We start from the raw sequence: 23,255 nt of genomic DNA, 5'->3' as shown, positions 1-23,255 counted from the left end.
TTGGAGTAGGATTAGAATGTTGGTAGGTTTTGGTTGGGGTTGGATGCTCTTTGCAATGCCCTTCTAATTCTAAACCACCTCCCTTGTACCATCACCTAACCTCATTGAGCCCGATGTTGGTGCTAAGCCCTCAACTTCTTTTGATGAACATGGTGCCGCAATTGTCTTTCTAGAGTTCTCAGTCCACTTCAAACTTCCACCATCTTTAGGATGAGTGTGGAGGGGTGAGATCCAACAATAGTGCTCTCCTGGAGATCCAACTGGCAACAAGATGTTGTTGAGCTTGCTTATAATATCTTTCATGAATCCTTTGATTATGCTCAAGACGGCTGAAACGAGCTTCAAAACTTGCCATCCGCACATCCCTGGATGAACCAGACTCTGATACCAAATGATACGAACCCTTTCCCATTAGTGGAGGAAGGTTGTATCTGCCCTCGAACTATAGTGTTGAAGCATCGCTCAAAGAGGGATTACAACAAGCACAAAGGAAGCCTAAGAAGATGAAGGGTTTAGGTTATAATCGATCAATGCCTTTATTAATATATCGTAGGGTATTTATAGGCTCATAGTTGCTTACAACTCATTATGATTGGCAATGATTACAGGTGATCCTAACGGCATGGCATGATTGCCTTGCTAACGAACTGCACAACTGGCAATAGCTTCCCATAATGACTCGGTTCCCTTGATCATTGGAGACACGTATGCAACAATGGAGGCAGCTAACAAACTGAGTCCTGTTGTAAATACTCGTAACACATGCATATTGTTCAGTCGTATAACTCATCCAACACATCATCGGAATTTGATTCCACATCAATGATAACCCTCTTCAGAAATTCTTGGTGTACGAGACATTCGGGTGGCTGCTTCTGCCCCCTTAGACGAAGTGCATTCATTCATTTTATGCCATACATTCTTACAGTTAATGAAAATGAACTTAATTGTTTAAATATTTGTTACTGAGCTTTTGGGCAATTTGTAGAAACTCTCTAATTAAATTACTGTCCTACTCCTAGAGACACATGGAACTTGAGTTACAGAATCACTAATACACTGCACCCAAATGAAACCCTGAACTTTCTTGAAAATCGACCCTCCACCACATTCTCTGTGTAAGGAAAAGATTTGCAGAGAATTAAAATTAAATTGAATACAATCTTTCCTATTGGGTGCTAAAATTAGCTAGAAGAGTGCACTTATATCGAAATACTATCCAAGAAGTAAAATTGATGTTGCTCGATCCTAGGTAATGCAAGAACCGAGGCCACAATCAGATAATCCTTGCCAACTAGGCGGAGCCGAGGTGGAAGGACGAAGTCGTGCAATGAGATCTGCGAACAAGAAACAATCAAAGGCCCAGGGAGTTATCCTCGGGTAGGTACTCCGATGCTCAAGTCAGTAGAAGGCAGTACGTGGTCGAGTCAAGCAGTTGGAGAATAGTGCTGGTCCGAGCAAAGTAGCAGTATGAGAATCAGAAGTTGGATCCCTTACCTTGAGTGGGAGATACCTTTATATACCCGAAGATCTGTGTCCTGATCAGATTAGGCTTTCGGGGTTGTCGGGATGAGGTTAACTGCCGAGGTCTTCGGGATAATAAGACCTAATCCCCAGAGGCATTGTCCCCATCTACTCTCCTATCTTGGTCTTCTCTATCCACATGACGTGGAGTCGTCATGGCTAGAAAGGCGAAATAGGGCCATAAAGGTGACACGACATTGACGTAGCCGAGGAGATAAGGTAGGCCACGGATGTTGGTGTGGTGTTGACGTGGCCGAGGAGATAGGGTGGCCATGCAGGCACCACGTGGCGTCCGAAGCTAGCTCAATCATGACCCGAACACCACTCCCCTAGTTTCGATGTCAAGGAGTAAAGTACTTGACCGAGGTGTAGCATGGAAGAGGTCTTTAGTCCTCGGTTGAGGAACTCAAAGTTGAAGTTTGGTTGAGCTTAATAAAATTAAGAAAAATTACCAGGCCAAGGAGATTAAGCAATTGGTGAGCTCCATAGCAAGGAAAGCTCAGAATAAGTAGAGACATGCAGGATTTGAAGGTTTGAGTCCTTCTCCTCTCACGAATAGACATGTTTATGGGTCGGGCCGGGCTTTCCCTCTTTATCAATAGAAAATGTGTAAGCCCAAACTCGGGTTCGGCCCAACCATCGGGCCTAGATCTTGAGCTCGAGCCCAATCCCGGTCCTTACATAAAGTCTAAAGGCCGAGCTCGAAGTTCAACCTGTACATAAAATGTCTTATTTTAAGTATACTTTTATAAACTGATATTATATTAATTTAGTAATAATTTAATAAATTAATAAACTAATTTGTATTTCCTAATCGTAAATTAATATTTATTAATAATTTAAGAAACAAATATATTATATTTAACATAAATGCTTGGGCCGGGCTTATTTGAGAAAGCCCAAGCCCAGCCCAAAAAATTACTGGGCCTGGTATTTAAAGCCCGAGCCCAAGCCCCTGGGCCTGAAATTTTGTCCGAGCCTAAAAAATAATGGGTCATGCCATCAAGCTACCCAGCCCATGAACAGGTCTACTCGCGAACTGTCTAGGGGATGATCATTGGAGAGTGTGTGTCAAGCTTGTGACAGCAATTTCCACCCTCTTCGGCAGGTTCCCGCAAGCAGGTTTTTCTGTTTTAACAACGGATTTAGCGGATGATTTTTAAAACCAACCCGGAGACCGAACCAGTCAGGGGTCTAGTTACTGGGTTGAACGGTCTGACCGTTCAACCCAAACAATCAACCCATTCTGACAAAAAAAAATAAAAAATTTAAAAAAAAATGCAAACCGATCAAAACCGTTTGAATGATTAACTGCCCGGGTCAATGGTTTATTAACCAAAATCAATGGTTTTAAAGGAAAATTTGGTTTTGGGGATAATCGGAACTGGTCAGCTCCAAGTTTTTTCGATCCGACCGTCCGATCCGGTCCGGTTTTGAAAACCATGATTGAGGGCAAAAACGGTTTGGGGATTTTACAAATTGTACGGATTATGATTATGATATGATATCAGGTAAAACCATTCTTTATGGTCCAATGTTACACTTTTTTTAATTATGTATAATTATGTATTATGTGTTAAATTTAATAATATTTTGAATTAAAGTAATTTATATTTTAATATTTTATAAATTTAAATCAAATAATTGAATATTTTGATATCTGCTCATATTGTTTGGGCGGAGTAAAGGATTGACTAAAAGCTTTAGGTGTGTAGTATAGGAGGCTGTGGAACTAATGATAATGCCCCATGCCAATGACAAAATACATGCGGCCCACGTTCATAAGTTGAATGGTTATGAGCCCCTTGTATTTTATGATTGGTGTGGAGTGTTTTTATTGATTTCACAATCTCCTTCTATTGTGTTTAGCTAATCTTATACTTCCCCCCCCCCCCCCCTATGTTCATTAGCTTCTGCCCCCTAACTTAAAATCTTGATATTTTACTTATTTATTGTTTATATATAATAATAAATTAGATGTGGATTTTCAACCTGATCCCCACCCTAAAATGCAGGAAGAATAGGGTTAGGGAAGGTTTTACATTTTCATGTGCGATGAAGGTTTAGATTATAAAACTCCAACCCATTGCAAGTTTAGGGAGGTGGGGATGGTCAAGAATTTTACAAAACCCTCCCCAACCTACCCCATTTCCATCCCTTTCTCAAAGTCAAGGAGGTCTAAATGGACGCTTCCAATTAGGGTTGCAAATTCAAATTCAATCCCATCAAGGGTGACCTTAATTCTATTTCATCTATAATTGGATATATATGTTCATATAGGGGTGAGCATCGATTAGTTTGTTTCAGTTCCATGGCAGAACCTGGAACCTACAAGATACCTTGTAGGTTCTAAGTAGGGATGAAAATGGATTGGATCAAATTTGAATTAGGGTATATCTGAATATGATCCGATACACTATATATTCAATAGAATCTCATAAATACTATTCGAATTCGAATCCGATTAGGATGTCAGATATCCGAATATGATCCGATCCGACTTCATTTAAAAAATAATAATAAATTATTAAAAGAAAAATATAACAATTTAAATAAATAAAAATAAAAGTATTTTCAATTATTTTTCTCATATGTATACACACATGTTCTTTATAAAAAATTACAAAAATGCAATATAAATAACATATATGTGTGTTTGTGTGTGTGTGCATATATCGGATCGAATCCTTTCAGATCGGGTAGGGGTGATCCGAAGATCCGAAATAGGGATATCTGAATCCAACAAAATAGGATTGGACTTCGGATCGGATCGATTCATAATCCAATCCATTTGCACCCCTAGTTTCCAGATCTTTGGAACCATAACCCGCCATGTAATGGTTGGTTCCTTGGTGGTTTTGAGGTCTACCCGTGGAATTTGTCCTTTCTTTACTCTCCCCCTTAAAAAGAAAATAAACATGTTCTTTAAAAACTTGATTTAATGTATAGTTTAAAACTTATATTATTTTATTGATTAAATTGAGTAATTTAATATGTACATTGTCATAATATATTAATAAATGGTTCAAAACTAATCATTATAATTTAAAATTTGTAAACATTACCTCCTACATTGCTTATTATATACATTCAAATATCAAAATGAAAACAATTGATTAAATCACTTACATAATTCATTAGTTGAGTGAGATTGTGGCCTTTATAACCATGAGTGCTTGAGTTCAAATCACATCCTCAAAAATATTTTGGGTTTATTTCAAGGCAAATTCAGTTCCAACACTAGTTCCACCAAGGTCAATTCTACTAATGCCAACCAAGGTCATTTTGAGTAGGATAAACCCCTTGATCTTGGAGGTAGTTTGGATGGGGGTCAGTTTCTAATAATTTGGAACCAGACCTTACCCTATAACAAATTGGGTAGAGTCGGTTCGAGGCCAATTCCATTCGATTCTAGATAGAACCTACCCATTTGCTCACATAGAGATGCAACGGATCAGATCATATTCAAATCAGGGTACACTCGTATCCGATCCGATTGAATTCGATAAACATGGATCTGAATTCAAATCTGATGAGGAAATTGGATTTTCAGATTTGATTTTATAAAAAGTTTAATAAATTATTAAAAGAAAATTAAAATATAACAATTTAAATAACGAAAAACAAAAACTGCAAGCATCTTTTCAACTATTTTCATTATATATATAGATTTGATTCAGTTCGATTTGATTTTATAAAAAGTTTAATAAATTATTAAAAGAAAATTAAAATATAACAATTTAAATAACGAAAAACAAAAATTACAAGCATCTTTTCAACTATTTTCATTATATATATATATATATATATATATATATATATATTATAAAAAATGATATAACAAATTTGTGAAAGTGCAATATAAATAATATATTTATAAATAAATCGGATATTCTTGAATTGGATAGGAGTGATCTAAATCTAATTCGATTCATGACCGGATCTTATTGTCCAACCCGATATGATCAAATCCGAAGACCCGAAGCAATCCGAAACCAAAAATATAGGATCGAACCAGATCGGATCATAATCTGATTTGCACCCCAAGATATTTTATATCATTTTGTTCATCGTATATCTCAAAAGGCTAAACTATGAACATCTCAAGTGGTTCGTTTTGTTTTGTTTTTAACCTAGTGGTTTGGTAATCTAATCCATCTCTTTTGTAAATCCTCAATTTAATAAATGATAATAAATGATTATATTTATTCGTCGAAATCAAAAAGAGGTGTGAGATCTCAGTAGCTGGTTATTGGGCTGGGCAGGTCTGGGTTGAGTTTATTTGAATTCAGGCTATCTAAATCATCAACCCAACTACCCAAGCATAACCCGAATTTTTGGGCTCAGGTTCAATCATGAACTTGGAAAATTCAAGCTTGACCAGTGCATAAAGATCGAGTTTAATTTTGGATTTGGCCTGTCGAAGTTAGGGATGTAAACGGATGATATCAGATTTGAATCATGGTATATGTGGATCCGGTCAGATACTATTAATTGTAGATCTGATCCCGATCTCGATCGGATTTAATAAATATGGATCTGAATTTGAATCCGATGAGAAAGTTTGATTTTTGGATATGATCTGATTCGATTTTATTTTTTTTAAAATAAAATATAACAATTTAAATAAAGAAAAACAAAATTACAAGTATCTTTTTCAACTATTTCTGTCATATATATATATATATGTTTTTTTATAAAAAAATAAATAATATAACAAATTTATAAAAAATACAATATAAATAATATATTTATAAATAAATAAATAGCACACACACACACATATATATAGGATCAGATTGAATAGGAGTGATCCAAAGACCCAAAATGGGACTATCCAAATTCAAAAATATAGGATCAGACTTCAGATCGGATAGATCAATCCATTTTCACCCCTAAAATTTCTTTTTATCATGCCCAAAATATAACTCGTAACCGACATGATACTGGACTCCATGCCATTGCAAGTGCAAGTCAATATAGAATTTAACGAGTCCAGTATCCTAAATCCATATACATTGAAATCACAAACATGGCAAATTTTATGTCAATATTTGATCGTGCAACAAAAGATATGATTGAACACAGTGGTAGGTACATCCAAAATAAAGCAGATTTAAACATAATTAGTTGAGATGTAAATTTAACATGCAACCAATATAAATGTATCATAATTAAATCCCAAATCTCACACTCGTGTAGCAAAATATGTGATTTGAATCGCTCCTCCAATTCAGCTACTCACTTTTTTGCTAGCAGAAAGGGTGTGTGTGGTTTCACTCCTCCCCCTCTTTTCTCTGTTTTATTGCGGTTTGTTCAGGCTGAATTGTATTTCAAACTTTTTCTCTCCCACTAATGGATAATTCTGTATTTTACCAAAAAAAAAAGTGATTGATTGAAATCTGCAATTAATATCTTAATAAAATCCAAATACAAATTACAATATATCCAAATACCATATGTTATATATAATTAATATTTAATAAAACATGTACATTAATCTACACTTGTATATTATACTATTATGTAGAATACAATCCAACATTCATTTGTGCTTTTTTTGGGAAGATTTCCAATTAGTAGTATCCTGTACTTTGGGCCTAGTGTGACTTTGGTCCTTGAACTTTAAAATGCGACAATTCATTACCCAAACTTTTAAAACATGTCAATCTAGTACCTTCTGTTAATCAATTGTTAATTAGCCGTTAAGTTGCATTTTAAAAAAAACACAAATGTCCTTCAAGTGTTATCTAATTCTTTTTATCTACAATCCAAATATTGACAAGAAATTAATAATTTCAAATTCTTACCTTTTCTATTCAAGAACTGTTAATTTTTTGTTAACATTTAGATGATTGATCAAAAAAATTAGATGACATTCAAACTCTTGAAAGGCATTTGTATTTTTTTCAAATATCACTTAACGATTGATCAACAACTGATTAACAATCCATACTAAATTAACACATTTTGAATGTTCAATTACTGAATTATTCCGGGACAAAAAATGACTCTATGCCCAAATTTTTTTTTATAAAGTGAGGCCCGCACCGTTAGCGTAAACGGTAGGAGGCCCGAGGCCCACACATTGGTTTCGGCATTTTGATCCCCATTTTTCTTGGGCTGCACGCCCGTGATGCCGTTCACGCGAGAGACTGATACGCTCCCACACAAAGCTTCCACTTCCAGACGGTCATGGCTCACACAAAGCTTACTTTGCCGTCTACCGAAGCAACACTGGATCCTTTGCTTTCAAGATTGGATTTAGTCCCCACTTACTTTTAGACCATTTGGTTTCTCATAATACCGAAAACACCCCCTAAATCTTACCACAACAAAATAGTGCTCTCGTTGTAAGAACAGACAGCAGTGCATCCCACCCTACACTCTCTGCATCCTGACCGTTCCATGGCCTGATACATGACAAAACATACGGAACCCAATTAGTAGGGTCCATCTCTCCTCCATTAATTTTGGATGGTTGGGAATTGGGTCCAATCCGCCGACCTAATTTGGGCCTGATAAACGGGATGAGAGATTGTAAATAAATCCACTTTCTTTATCATTACATATTATTATTAATGCATGCATGCATGCAAAATATTTCTGAATAGGATTTTGTCGATTTCTACCCACCAGAACCCGCCGATTTGGTGGGTCTGGGCCTGAACCCTGGAATGGAATCTGGGTCTGCAGAGAATATATGGACTGGCTTGAATCCAATCTGCCGACACCTTATCATCCATTAAAAAATATACATAAACAAACATCTGATATCGTATTGGGATGATCTATTTACAAAATTGGATCAAATTCGGATTTCGGAACTTATCTTTTAGTATTCGAATTGACGTCTATTCATCCGATCCGATTGAATTTTACAATACACATATTATCTAATTGTATAAATATATTTTATATGTATGCACAAGTTAAAATAATTAATCTTTTATTTAAAAATAATGAAACACTCGGGCTAATTTCGAATCCGACCCAAGACCCTTGGATCCAATCGGATTCCAGATCGGGATTTTCGGGTACAACTAAATCCTATCCTAATCCGATCCGATTACAGGTCCGTCTAGATTATAGCTCTGTGGACTGTGGAAGACTTAGACACCATTGAAGCAATATTTGCCTGGTGGCTGGTTATCACGGTATGACCAATACAAAGTGATTTACAAAGTCTGATTTGGGTTAATGGAGGTTTGAGATTGAATGTGAAATAAGTTGCAGAAGCGGGTTGCTCATGCCTTAATCTTTTTTTCCTGCTTTTCAGTAAACTTAACATGCAAGGGTAATAAGGTAGTCACGAGAGAGCGAGAGAGAGAAGAGTGCAGAGAAGCTGGTCCTGTTTGCTGCTTCAGAATTTGTCAGTGTCTTATTACGACACACGCATCAAACCAAACTCGTCATCTTTTTGCGACCATTTTATAAGGTGGTTTCTGGCTACATATGTCATGTAGCGTCTCTGAAGCCCGAAGCTTGAAGGAGTATAGTTCTATTGCAGCAACTGAACATGGTTCTCAGGATCTCTCTTCCGTTTCTGGCCTTAGCTTTCTTCCTGTCTTCGCCCACCGGAGAGGCTGTTGTTTTCAAATATCTGGCCGTGTTCAACTTTGGAGATTCCAACTCCGACACGGGTGAGCTTGTTGCAGGGATGGGCGACCATCTTGACCCACCTAACGGACAGACCTACTTCCTCAAACCGTCTGGACGATTCTGCGATGGCCGCCTGATTGTTGATTTCCTAAGTAATTTCTTTGGATCCGCATTGCAGGTTTTGTAGTAGTCTAGAACTCTAGATTTAGGTTTTCGGGCCTGGCTTGTTTGCAGTGCAATTCTTATTTGCATTGGTAGAAAAATATGGGAGTGCAAATGATTTGAGTGTATGTTCTGATTTATATTTGTTTCAGCTTTTGCCTTTTTTTTTTTTTTTGCATTGCAGAACTTGAAGCAAGGTAAGGTAAAATCCAAAGCATAAGTGAACCAGAATTTGCATTCTTCTCATTTGCAGTTTTGCTTTGCACTCTCATGCATTTGTAACTAGTGCAAATGAAATTGCACTGCAAAACAAACGGGGATTGTTAAAAGAAAATTCATGGAGGAGTTGAGACTCCATGGCCACGGGGGCTCATATTCTTTGAATTGCCTTATTTGAGGAACAGGAATTAGGGGCCATTGCTTGGTGAAATGGTAAAATCTTGGGCTGACAAGTGTGAGAATGTGGGTTTGAGTCTAAGAGTGGCTGCATTGTATTAAAAAATGCTGAAGTTTAATTCTGTATTATACAGTCTGTATTGTAAACATTAGGCATACTGATTATTATGTAGCCAGGGTTATCTAATCGTTTTAGGCAAACGAAATGACTAACACCTTTCATACATTCACTTGTATTCATGATCAACATATACATGATGATCTCCCTACTGTTCCCCTGCAGAAACAAAAGATAGTTCAACCTACCTTACCCGTTTATTATTGTTTTGTATTTTGATGTAGTGGAAGCAATGGACCTACCGTTTCTAAATGCCTACTTGGATTCAGTGGGAGCGCCATCTTTCAGGAAGGGTTGTAATTTTGCAGCTGCAGCCTCTGCTATACTCCCAGCAACAGCATATTCAATCAGTCCATTTTCATTTGGGATTCAGGTGTCTCAATTCATTCAATTCAAAGCTCGAGTTCTTGACTTGCTGTCTAAAGGTATAATTAGTTGTTTTTTTTAATAAATTTTTGGAGTTGTCTGGTTGTTGGTCGCCAAAATTCTTCCTTCAAACTTATTCACTACTCATTATTGGGTTGCTCTATGCAGAACAATCATCTCTTTCAGAAACATGGCTAAACCTCTCTCTCTCTCTCTCTCTCTCTCTCTCTCTCTCTCTCAGAAAGGGGTTAAATAAGTTTTAATTTAATATAAAAATACATATGATTGATGTGGGTATGGGTACCAATCTAGATCTTAAAATGTGTTGTTTCCTAGTTCAAATTAGAAATGGAGATCATCTCTTTAATCACAAATCGTATCTAATTTTGTTTGGAAAAGCATCAGGATTTATGCTTTTAAAGCTCAAAAGCACAAACGCCCCAACTTCGGGGCATAGAAATGTTTTGCATTCAGATTATAATGTTTACTAAAGTAATTCTGGCCAAGCACTCGAAAAAACTATTTGACTCAATTTTGTTCTTCACAGCCCAAAGCTCAAAAGAAAAAGAAAATATCCAGACAGAGGCTTAGTTTCTTCAGTCAAATAAAAACCCAGATCAAATGCTTTTAAGACTTATCACATGGATAGTAGGTGCCACTCAAAATACACTTGCATTCTTGCAATGATGTAGGTCCCATTTTAGACTTAAAGCATGTTTTTAAAGCATAAATTGAACTTAGTTTCTCGAGCCATATAAAAAGTCCAGCTTAATTAAAGGCTTTCCACATAGATAGTGGGTCCAAAATAAAATACACATATAGTTGCTCTGTCCTGAGGACAGGTTCTTAGCTAGTGGATATATAAGTCTGGTAGCCAATAAGTAGTTAAAAACCTAGAAAAAGCAACCAAATCTATCTTTTCTATCAATTATTGTTACTTCTGTGCACCAACTAGGTAAATACTTGGATGATAACTATAAAATGGAAGTTGTACAGTTTGTTTAGAGATGACTTCTATGGTAAACAATGAAAGAATCCAGAAGAAATTGAGAATGGAATACCATTCTGTTTCACTCCAGTGAAATATTCATACTACTGGAATATTTGAAACTTTACAGTAATGAAATATCTGCTCAACACCATGCACCTACTCTTGAATACCTATTGCTCGCACTTAATTTTGCTACAACTATAAAAGTTAGTTGACAGCCACATTCTTGAATTCTTTGTAGGCAAGAAACTAAATAAATACCTTCCCCAGAAAAATTATTTCGAGCAGGGGCTTTACATGTTTGACATAGGCCAGAACGATTTTGCTGGTGCATTTTATTCTAAAACGGAGGATCAAATTATTGCTTCAATTCCAACAATTTTGTTGGAGTTTGAAGCTGGAATTAAGGTCAGGTGAAGTTCTAATTTAATGTATAAACTTGTCCATTCCTCTTCCTATCAGTATTTCCTTTATTTACTATCCCCACCTTTCTCAATCCATATTAATCTAGTTATATTATCAAGTAATTGAATTTGTTCTCATTTTTTGCTCTTCTTTCAGAGGTTATACGACCAAGGGGCAAGGAGGTTTTGGATTCACAATACTGGTCCTCTGGGATGCTTAGCTCAAAATATTGCCACATTTGGAAAAGATCCATCTAAGCTTGATGAGCTAGGATGTGTCAGCTCACATAATCGTGCTGCTAATCTTTTCAATTTGCAACTTCATGCTCTCTGTAAAAAACTACAGAGTCAATTTCCGGATGTAAATGTTACTTACGTTGATATTTACTCAATAAAGGCCAACCTTATTGCAAATTATTCTCAATATGGTAAGTAGAGCATCATTTATGATTGACTTGCTTATTTAACCAATAAATATGTTTCTCACACTCACACAACTTGCATATACTTATAGTTCTTGATTTCTCTGTTAAGGCAATGATTGAGTACTGGCCTGAATTGTCAATATGGATTTTTGAGAAATAAGCTTCTTTTTGTACAAGGAGGGTTATCTATCAGCTTGAATATTGGGTTTGTCTTCAGCCCAATTCAGTAAATTAAAGGAGATTCAAATGTTGTGAAGGTCTAGCAGTTTTTTCTTTAATTATTAATACAGACAATCTCCTGATAGATACTTTGTTTCTTCAAGGAAACTGCATCTTGAGAATTCTCAAGAAAGTATTAACTAATACTGCTAGAAAGTTGAGAACATGAGAACTTTGGTACAAGAGCCAAGGGTCATGTCTACAACCCAATCATTCTTTTTATCAGTAATGTTCCAAATTAAAGACCTTTGATCTTGCAAGATTGACACTTTTCAGGGTTTCAACAACCAATAATGGCTTGCTGTGGGTATGGAGGTGCACCATTGAACTATGACAGTCGGATCTCCTGTGGCCAGACGAAGACTTTGAATGGGAGCTCAGTTACAGCCAAAGGTTGCAATGATTCAACTAAATATGTAAACTGGGATGGAATCCACTACACTGAGGCTGCAAATCGATTTGTCTCAACTCAAATACTGACTGGAAAATATTCTGACCCACCTTTCTCGGACAGGATGCCATTCCTTTTCAAACTCAAGTTCTAAGGGGCCAATTTTCTATTTGTTATTTTCATCATCTAACAAATTGTATTTATTTTTATTTTTCTTAGTTTTTTTTTTATTTCTAAGTGCTATTATCCATATTTAAGAGAAACTTTATTTGTAAATTAGAGCTATAAAATGCAGTAGTAGTATCTCATTCTTTGTGATTATATATTATAAGATTCAGCATCACAAAACAAAACTTTGGATTTAGCCTACCATAAATTATCAATGTTTCGAATAACTATCCAGCAGAGTTGACTACATTCTGTTGCAAATGAGGGTGCAGAGTGCTACATTCCTCCCACCAATTATTCTGCATTGTTGTAACAACTGAAGAAAGAATTTGAGTCAATTCCATGGAAGAAAACAGAAGAGCAGAAACGCTTTCCCCATGGATACAAGTATTTAACTGTATTTTGAAAGCTGCAACTGATTATTAGGTGCATTAATGCCACCAATTGCCACATATCCTTATACACATTTATTGTTTATTTTGTTTGATGGTTATATTTATAAATGAGGTATATGCCTAGAAGAAAACAAGACAGTTGCATGAAGGATGAACTTGTTTAGTTTAACCACCCCTCCCAACACCCCAGATAGCTCGGACCAGCATCAGGTGGCCTTACAGAAGTTGTTTCTTTTGAAAAATAAATTAATATATACTGGCAAAAGCAAAGGTTTTTTATGATAGTTTTCATAGTTGTGAAAAAAAAATAATGAGGATATGTTTTATAACAGTACAGTTTATATGCACTCTTGGACATAATTCCAAGTCTACATATGCTCTCTGAATGAAACAGAGTAATTTAATAATAATACTTGTTTATACAGATAATGCAAAAAAGAAAAAGAAAAAGGAAAAAAGAAAAAAAAAACTGTTCTTATCCTCAAGTGCTCAATTTCATGCAATTTGGTTTCTCTACATAGAATTTGTACAACTATCTGTTGTACTCATGAAACTCACTTTTTGGAGACATAAGCATAGTATTGTGCCATTGGGACAACAAAGGCAATCACTAACAAGCCTCCAACAACAAGAGAGAACTGTCCACGTTTGTCCTCTGTCTCTTCCTTGGTTTTAAAGTTGGATTCTCGCTTGTTCTCCTTGAACTTTGGCCCTCCAGGATCTGGCAACCCATCAATGGCAGCAACAAGCCGTTTGGCTGTGCTATACACAGCCTCATTGTACTTTTCATCCGTAGCCAAGACTACAAGACACGACGCAGTAGTTCAATCATCCATGGATATTTTCTGAAACAAGTTTGTATTTCTAGCCATTTCATTGAATAAACATAAGAAAAAAAAAGTAAGTGGACAGTCAATGGCTTTGAAGGTATTAGAGTCGAGAGATTACCAGATTGGTTGTCTATGACTATTGGCTGCAAATGGTATCTATTTTGATTTGAATTCGATCCATTTATAATTGGATCAAATATGATTCCACTCCCATCTGTCTGATAAAATCCGATTGGTTTTGATTTAAATATATATGCTCATATATACTTAAAATTTATATTAAAGTTTTACTAAATTGTCATAGTTCAAGTTTCATACAAGTTAATTTCAATTTATTTTGTTCATCCCCCCTATTTTGTTCATGAAATATAATATCAAAGTCATTTTTACTTCATTTTACTAATAAATATATAATATTTTGATCTTTATAAGTTTCACTTATACCAAGTTTCAAAATACCGATAGAGGCATATCAGGCAGTATCAATAGCTTTTTTATTTTTTTTAGGTTTTTTTTTCAAATATAGTTCAAAGGGGCCGGTTTAACGTCCACCCCCTGAACCAGTCAAAACCCTGATACACCCTCTATAGGGGTGCATTGGGAAGCTCCCAAAACGATACTTATCGACAGATACGGCTTGATATGTGTCAATATTTTGAACCTTGATTAATACCATTCAATATCCAATTGCAATCTTATTTCAATTCGAGTGGATAAGATCCAACTCAAATTTGACTATAAACAAATCAAATTTTGAGCTACCTATATCCGATTCGATTGGATCCATTTGCAGTCCTATGTGTTCCATCTAAGTAGTAATTTTTCTATTGCAAGTTGCTCAAATGCTCAAGAGCTCAGACTTCAAAAAAAAAAAAAAGAACAGTGTCTACTTACCAGGAAGGTTCTCAGATACTGTGGCATCAAGAACAGTGTCTCCAACAGCCTTGATGAATGCAGGCCCACCAGTGATCGCCCCTTCTTTCTGACTAGTAACGAGCACGACAATCCCCTTGTTGTTTCCTTCCTCAATAGTGGGATACCAGCGCTCCAAAACTTGGTCAGCATACTCGAAAGCATCAGCTTTGCTCTGCAATCAGAACATATTTTGGCAATTACAAACCAGAAAGCCTAAAGGCTTTTTCTTCTCTCGAATTATAAAAGTTCACAAAACAAAGAACTTCACCTCCTCAAATCATCAAATGGGTACCCTGGGATTTCAGAACTGCATTATATAGCAGAAAGATGATACTCAACCACCCCCAAAAAAAAGATTAAAATGCAGATAAACTTACGGTGAGCTTGCGAACTGTGATAAAATTTATGTGAAAGTTCTTTCTCGATTCCAAATCTGACAACAACTGTTTCAAATCAGATCTTGTCACACGGCTAAGGACTCCCGCATCATCCACAACATACGATTCGGTTGGTGGCCCTCCACCGAGGACATCGAATTCTGATGCAAGTGCTGAATCACTAGACGAAATCGGGCAAAAGTTGATAGCAAGAGATAGTGCTAGAGCTGCTAATCCATGGTGGATATATGACACCCAGCTTCTGGGGATTGAAAGTGGGCTAATTAGTGAAGAAGAAGAAGAAGAAGAAGAAGAAGATGGTTTCCTTAGACTTGAATTGATGGGTTTGGTGAAGTAGATAGAACTGGATCTGGGTTGCAGAGAGGGAGATAAAAGTATTTTTGAAGATGAAGAAAAAGATTTCGTGCCGAAGAGAGGAACAAAAGAATGAGAAGAGAGTATGGTTTCCATAGAGAAGAAACAGATGATCAATGGTGGAAAATAGAAGTGAGCATAGAGTGCTCTCTCTTTCTCTCCCCACTCTCACTCCAGTTCCTTCCTTTTTCTTGTTTTTATTCTTTAATTATTTTTTGTATTTCCATCGCTTTCATTTTGATGACTTGGATTTGGATTGGGTGGTCGCGTTTGGTAAAGGATAAGAGATTAGAGAAACGTTCTTGTAACGTTCATGGGAAAAAGATAATGGCATTTAGGTCATTCCACCTTATTATTACGAGGTCAGGAAAATACTTCTGCTCTGAGCTCTTTCCACGGTGGATATCAAAGCCACGTAGTTCTTATCTCGGAAAATCCTATACTTTTTGTGATAAATGGGTAACGTGGTTTTAATATCCACCATTATTTTTTGATAAAATAACATTAATATCCACCATTAGGGGCATTCACTTTTCAAGGCGTTCACAAATTATGAAATATCGAAAAACCCTTATTTTGATTTGACAGTTAGGCTGCGTTTGTTTGTAATGCAAACGTAATTATGTATATTACATATTTATCCATTTTTCAGTTCATGAATATAAATACGGTTTACATTTTAAACCGTTTTTACATTCATCATGTTTGTTTGAAATCGGTGCAAAGGTGTGGGCCTATCATTAATTGCTCCAATTATCTTATGTTCCAATATCTCAACTTTGGTAAAAAAATTAATTATCAAATGAATACAAATATGTATCTAAATTAGGTACAATAATGCTCTCTTTTTAGAATACAAAAGTGTTAGAAAATGCAATTTTACTTTGATAATCATTATTTTTTTACGTTTCAAAAAAATGCTCACAAATGCGAACCGGGGTGCATAAATACCCTGGTTCAGTGTTTGTATCGCAAACAAACACAGTCTTAATTGCCAACGCATCGAGGCATTGAGTTAGAGGAATTTGTCGTGAATTCGAGATATTTATTTTTGTTTTGGCTACATTTGGTTCCATTACAAATTTCATTTGCATTTTGCATTGATGCAAATGAATGAGAGAGTGAAAAAGGCAATGTTTAGAAAACAAGACCAAGCATAGAACCGTAATGACGTGGTATATATATATATATATATATATATATATACATATATATATATATATATATATATATATATATATTATAGGTCATATAAATACTATATATAATATATTTTACAACTTATAATATATGTAAATATGGTGGTTAAATGGCAAGTTTCTTACTTTTTAAAGCAAAGGATTAGGATTTAAGTCTCTTAATTTATATTTTCTTTCAAATACCAATATAATGAAATAATATGCAAAATAAAGAATAAAGAATCATTAATTAACATAAGTAAAGATGTGGACTAAAGGTAATAAAGCAAAGTATAGAAATTAGAGGTCATTAAAAACATTTTAAATTTTCAACTGTTAAAGGACCTAGGCGGTATCACAAGGTCGGGATCGGTTTTCTGGTCAAACCAGTCGGTTAACCGGATTTTTATCAAGTATGGTTATTGGGGTATGACCGAATTGACAAAGGTCCTGGGGTCACGATTCAATCGGTCCGGTCTAGATTTCTAAACACTGGAAAAAGGGTTTAGAATCTTTTTTTTTATAAAAAATAAGGGAAATGTTCGTTCATTCAGCTCAATTAGAAGTAGAAAAGAGATACATAAGTTTTCAGCATAACAAACTAAAAAAAAATCCTTGAAACATTGATTCTCTCCCAGAGTTTCTTTCATAACTAACCAAACTTCATATGGAGTGTGACAAGCCAGAGAATTTTGGGTATTCAAACACTAAACCAATAACTCACAGTCAGATTTCACAAAAACTAACTTCTTTACCCAACTTCTTTGTCAATTCCAGGCCAAACAACATCACTTGAGTTTCTATAAACAAAGACAGCTTTGCTTGTAGACCAGCAGCAACAATGAGTTCAGCTCTTTTATCAAAACAAACAACCAACATATTTAGGCATTGTTTAGTATCGTGGATGTTTATTTAAATAAAACAATTTGTAATTTTTTTATTTGAAAAACAAAAAAATGTTAAAAATAATGTGTTTCACAATAGATGGTAAATAAACGGTTGAGGGTTGGGGGTTGGGAAAACATTAAAAATGATGTTTTCTTCCAACAGATGACTCTCACACAAACCAATAAAATGTTTATTTAGTAAATGGTTTTACCAAATAATGGTGTTTCCCCCAATGCCTACATGGTGATGACCTATTACCGCTTTTCCAAATAAACAACCACATAACCAAATATCATGTTAGTTAGTTATGAATGCACTGTCCACCAATAGGGATGATTACCATCATGGAGCTGCCTACTTTTATTTCATGTTTGACTTTGTTCTATTTGTTTTGAAAAGAAAAATAGGAAGTAAAATAAATAGCTTCCACTTAATGAAAGATAATAGAGAAAGGGTTATCTAGAGGTGTAAAACGGGGCCATCTTGCCCTCCCTAGAGATAACTTGGGGGGTCGGCCCGACACAAGCCCACCGTGCCATGGTCCTAGGTCGAGAGCCTTGGGCGTGGGGCGAACTAGACCAGACTGGTTTTTTTACCTTTTTTGTTATTTTTTGACATTTTTTATTATTTTTTATTTCTTTGCTAAGTGTAAAACTAAAATATTTAACTTTCCTTTAGGCTTTGGGAACTATTTGAAAAAAATAAGAAATGAGAAATCTAACAAATAAATGAAAAAAAATACTTAACAAAATAAAAATGGAATAACAAATTGGAAGAAAAATAGGAAATTTATTTCATTTAAATTTGAATGATACAAATTACAAAGCATATGATGGTTGGATACTTGGATGAATGAAATATGAAAACTGGAAAGTGAAATAAATTAATAAAATATAAAAAAAATACAATATAGTTACAAATTGAAAATACAAAATTACATTGTTAAAAAAATAGCAAATAAATTAAAAAATTAAAACAAAATTTACAATAATTTGAAAAATTCTATACAACTATTGAGTGGGTATACAAAAAATATTGACTTCATCATTTTCTGATTTTCTCCTATTGTTCATGAATTTCATCTTCTGTTTCAGGTGAAATATTGGGTGTAGCGTCATGCCCTCCTTTGTCTTGTAATCTATCTTCAGTATCCAATCAATCTTTAAAGCAGATGCACATCTCTATACTTTCATCATTCATACAACTTCTCTTGGTGTCCAACACCCCTGTTAGGGGTAACCATGAGCCGAGCTTCTCACAAGCTATTTGAACTCGTACCTGATACATAGGCTCATTTGCTAATCGAGAGGAGCTCGAGCCCAATAAAGCTTGACTCGTGAGGCTCGGGAGCCTAGTATAATAAATAAATAATTTTTTATTATATACACACACATACACACACACATACATACATACACATATATAAATACATATAAAATAAATAATTTTTATTATACATATAATAGTAAATAATTTTTATAATTCTTATTTTTTTTGTATGTAAAATAAAAACACTTTTTTATATGTATATTTTTTATTTTTATATGTATAATAATAAATAATTTTTATAATTCTTATTTTGTTGTATGTAAAATAAAAAATATTTTATATGTATAATTTTTATTTTTTAGAAAAAACTTGGCTTGTAGTTGAGCTCGAGCTGAGACGAGCTTGAACTTGCGAGCTTTGAATCGAGCCAAGCTTGACCTCAAGTCTCTAGCTCGAATCAAGCTTGAGCTCAAGCTCAAGCCTAAGACTATTTCAACAAGTTGAGCTTGAATAGCCAAATATTCGGCTCGACTTGGCTCGAATCCACCCTTAGTAGCTGTACTAAAACAAGACTTTAATGGAATTGTAGATATCGAAGGGGTTAGTAGATCACATGCCATAGCGACGAGAACTAGATAATTTTTTGAATGTTTACTCCACTAGGCTAAAATATCAAAATTATTTATTCCCTCACCTAAAGTAAAAAAAAATACTTGTAAATAAAAATTAAGTTTAGTAAATGAACTTGTTGTTGAGGTAGCAGATTTCTGCCTTCTACTTATTAAATAAAAAAGTTTTTCTTTTCTACTACTGAGCTCAAGTTCAAAGTAGAAGATGTAGCTGTACACTTGTAGAATTACTTCCTATTATTTTAAATTCATATAAACTGTATATTTCATCAAATAATAAACTATTAATTTCCTTTTTTTTATTTCCAATTTCAATATTCATATTTTCACAATATGTTTCAAGTAAAATATCTAAACCATCTTTCCTAATCCTAGGATCTAATATTGTAGCTAAGCAATAAATAAGAGAAATGTTCTCCCAATATTTTTTTTTAAATTTATTTTCCATTATTTCAATAATACTTTTTAAATTGTGGATTATTTATATATTTTGCAAAACAATCACTAATCACCATTAATTTATAATGTAAATTACAACTAATTGGATAATAAATACTCGATAATTTATTAGTTGCATCACAAAAATGTTTTAAAAAATCTCTTATACAAATTGTCATTTATCAATCTTCCTCAAATATAATGTCATTAGGCATTTTTGCATTATAAAAATCACTAAGAATTTGTTTGTGAGAAATACAACTTTCTAATATAGCATAGGTAGAATTCCATCTATGTTTAACATCTAATATAAAATATTTATATTTTAAACCATAATTTTGACATAAATATTTATATTCAATTGTTTTCTTACTTTAGAACATTTAATATATATATATAATACAATTTCTAATTTTAGAAATATGAGTAGAAATAATATTTAAAACATCCTTACATAAATTTAAGATGTGACATGCACATCTTATATGAAATAATTTACCATTTAAACATGGTTTTAATTGAGATTTTAAAATATTTATTGCTGAATCATTATTACTAGCATTACCAAAACTAATAGAAAATAGTTTATTCTCAATTTCATAAGCATGTAAAGTATTTAAAATGCTTGCATCAATAGTTGGGCTAGCATGTGACCATTCAAGCCTAGTAAAACTTAAAATTCTTTTATTTAAAATCCAATTTCCATCAATAAAATGATCGGTAACACAAATATAACTTATGTTATATTTAGAAGTCCAAACATCAGAAGTAACTGCAACTTTAAAATTAAGATTTGATAACATATAAATTAAAATTTGTTTATATGAATAAAAAATTTTTAAAGCATCTGATCTAATAATATTCCTAGAAACTTTTTTATATCATGGATTTATAGAATTACATAAACCATTTTTCAAGTTTAATATCTTCAGCTAACAAAAATGGTTGTTAGCATGTACAATGTATTTTGTTAATTCTTGCCTCATTTTTTCTTAAGAATATTTAAATGTACCAAAATCCCCTGCCCAATTTGTGTTTGTGTTATTTCTCTCCCTTCTTCTTCTTCTTCTTGTTCTTCTTCTTTCTCATGGGTGAACAAATGTCTGTTCAAATGGTTAGTACCACCCTTGTTACAATAGCTAAAGTCTTTCCTACATTTTTGGCAAACAACTCTTTTTCCGTTCCCCTCGACATCCTCTATTTTAAATATTTTCCAAACTAGGTTAATCAACTTAGAGGCCCTCTTTTTCTTTCCCCTAGTATCAACACTAGGGGTGGAAGTTCCATCAATATCAATAGCATCCATATCGGTGTTAATACTATCATGATGCGACTAAATATCATCGATATCGAACATGTTGGGGAATTGGTTTCAAGAGGAGACAACCATTTTTTTTTAAATTCTAAAAAAAAATTAATTTAATTGGGCTTACTTGGATTGCCAGTTCGGAATTCCAACTTGATTTTAACGGTTGAAGCCTTTCAACTCCAAGAGTCCAAGCCTCTCAAATTGCTAACTTGAGATACTTGAGCTGGTTGAGCAAACCTTCTTCTTGTTGAAACTTCAATAAAGTGGAGAATTGAAGAATCAATCAATTAGAATTCAAAGAATGTATGAGAGATTGAGACTTTGAGAGATTGGGAGATTGAAACTTGAGAGAGTATGAGAACTAGAGAAGAGATTAAGCGAATTGTTGAATTGGTGTGATGATAATGGTGGAGGATAGGGCTATTTATAGAAATTGAAAATAATTTAATCGCCCAAAGTACCCTAAAACTAGCAATTTTTTAGTTCTTGAGAGGGGTATTTTGGATATTGTAAAGTTATTTATTGCTTTACCCAAAATGCCCCCCTAAATTAGTTGTTATATAGCTGTTGGGGGGCATTTGTGTCATTTTTTCTCGTCCCATAACCAAAATACATAAATACCCCTATATAGCTGTTTATAGCTATTGGGGGTATTTCTGTAAAGAAAAACCCAAAAAGTTGAAACTAGCCGTTGGGGTGGTCTCCAACAGCTAGTTCCCGGACAGGCCAAGCGCAACCCGCAACGGGCCCATGGGTCGTATCGTACCGGCCCATGGGCCGTGGGCGGCATGACACACACAGTCATGCCGTGCTGTTTGGCCCATGGACTTCAAACCCCGTACCCAACACTACACGGACCATCGGGTCGAGTCTGGCACGGCCCGCATGTCATCATGCTATGTCGTGCTAGGCCGGTCCAAAGTCGGGGGCGGCATGACCCAATTTACACCTCTAGGATTATCCGCTTAGGAGTAATAGGATGCAAGACGATATGATCTTCACTTTACGTGAGAAATAATTGAAATACAAAGGTCAAGTGAGGTAGGAATGCAAACCTCTAAAAATGGTGGTGCATACCTAAACCTCTTGAATATACGTTATCCCGGATGGTGGTAAGGTCAAGTGAGGCTGGCTTCACTTGGGAAGAGTGCAACAAATTCATGCAGTTCAGTTAAATGCAAATTAGCGGTACATGTTTGTATGCATTTGGGAAAACTAACGCTGTTGTTGGTTCCTAAGACCAGTGTATGCAATGAATTTTCCTTTCTTAGATGCTTCAAAATACAACGAGACCTCCTTTTTCTTGCCAACAATCGAGTTCCACAGAGAAGAACTATAGCATATATACCAAATGTTCTAAAGTGGTCATTGATGTCGTATATCGATTAATTCAGATTCGCCAGAAGTCGAGATAGCACACCAAATGTTCTAAGTTAGTAGTTGATGTTGTTGATTGATTTCAAATGCCACCCGAGGTCCATGGAAAGTATCCATTGATGCCGCTCAATGGTAAAGTTCCAGATGTGGGGAAGAGAGCAAAGTAGCATTCCTTTTCATTAATAGAAAAAGGATGACACAAAGTTTGCTTAAACAAAAAGGGCATACAATTACACCCATAAATTAAGGGAAATCTTGACAATATTGCATATTTCCCTCAGTTTTCGGGGTTCTTTCAAACTCATATCAAACGACAAGAAAAGTGACCCGGAATGCATTTATATACTGTTTTCAAAATTGAACTGAATGGGACAGCCAGATTAAAAAAACTGGGAACCGGTCACCTGATCACTTCTGTTTTCCTTCAAAATCGTTTTTCTCCCAAAACCGTCGATTTTGGTCAACAAATCACTGAATCAATCGGTTAATTGTTTGAATCTTTTGAATGA

General features: G+C 34.8%; 2 protein-coding genes across 2 annotated transcripts; one reads left to right on the top strand and one right to left on the bottom strand.

Moving 5' to 3' along the window:
- Nucleotides 1–8,785: 8,785 nt before the first annotated feature.
- LOC104596375 (GDSL esterase/lipase At1g54790-like) lies at nt 8,786–12,919 on the top strand. Its single transcript, XM_010257493.3, has 5 exons — nt 8,786–9,278; nt 10,027–10,227; nt 11,401–11,567; nt 11,721–11,991; nt 12,484–12,919. Exons 1-5 carry the CDS (start codon nt 9,044–9,046, stop codon nt 12,750–12,752), a joined length of 1,143 nt encoding a protein of 380 aa, XP_010255795.1. The 5' UTR covers nt 8,786–9,043; the 3' UTR covers nt 12,753–12,919.
- Nucleotides 12,920–13,498: 579 nt separating this feature from the next.
- On the bottom strand, nt 13,499–15,845 carry LOC104596377 (UPF0603 protein At1g54780, chloroplastic-like). Its single transcript, XM_010257494.3, has 3 exons — nt 15,284–15,845; nt 14,886–15,078; nt 13,499–13,963 (listed from the first exon to the last, which is right to left on the bottom strand). The coding sequence occupies exons 1-3, from the start codon at nt 15,752–15,754 to the stop codon at nt 13,716–13,718; spliced, it is 912 nt and encodes a 303-aa protein (XP_010255796.2). The 5' UTR covers nt 15,755–15,845; the 3' UTR covers nt 13,499–13,715.
- Between the last annotated feature and the right edge of the window lie 7,410 nt (nt 15,846–23,255).

Source organism: Nelumbo nucifera, chromosome 1 (genome assembly GCF_055504915.1).
Source record: "Nelumbo nucifera cultivar China Antique chromosome 1, China Antique-T2T, whole genome shotgun sequence".
Lineage (NCBI taxonomy): Eukaryota > Viridiplantae > Streptophyta > Magnoliopsida > Proteales > Nelumbonaceae > Nelumbo > Nelumbo nucifera.
The sequence above is the reverse complement of the archived record's forward strand: the minus strand, read 5'-3'. Positions and strand labels throughout refer to the sequence as shown.

What these genes read in the sequence shown, in the direction of transcription:
- LOC104596375 (XM_010257493.3), top strand. Translation starts at nt 9,044, where the DNA reads ATGGTTCTCAGGATCTCTCTTCCGTTTCTGGCCTTAGCTTTCTTCCTG. An exon ending in TCTTGACTTGCTGTCTAAAG is followed by an intron (nt 10,228 to 11,400) that starts GTATAATTAGTT and finishes AATTCTTTGTAG; the next exon opens with GCAAGAAACTAAATAAATAC. An exon ending in AGTTTGAAGCTGGAATTAAG is followed by an intron (nt 11,568 to 11,720) that starts GTCAGGTGAAGT and finishes CTCTTCTTTCAG; the next exon opens with AGGTTATACGACCAAGGGGC.
- LOC104596377 (XM_010257494.3), bottom strand. Translation starts at nt 15,754, where the DNA reads ATGGAAACCATACTCTCTTCTCATTCTTTTGTTCCTCTCTTCGGCACG. An exon ending in TCACAGTTCGCAAGCTCACC is followed by an intron (nt 15,079 to 15,283) that starts GTAAGTTTATCT and finishes TTCTGATTGCAG; the next exon opens with AGCAAAGCTGATGCTTTCGA. An exon ending in AGTATCTGAGAACCTTCCTG is followed by an intron (nt 13,964 to 14,885) that starts GTAAGTAGACAC and finishes CGTGTCTTGTAG; the next exon opens with TCTTGGCTACGGATGAAAAG.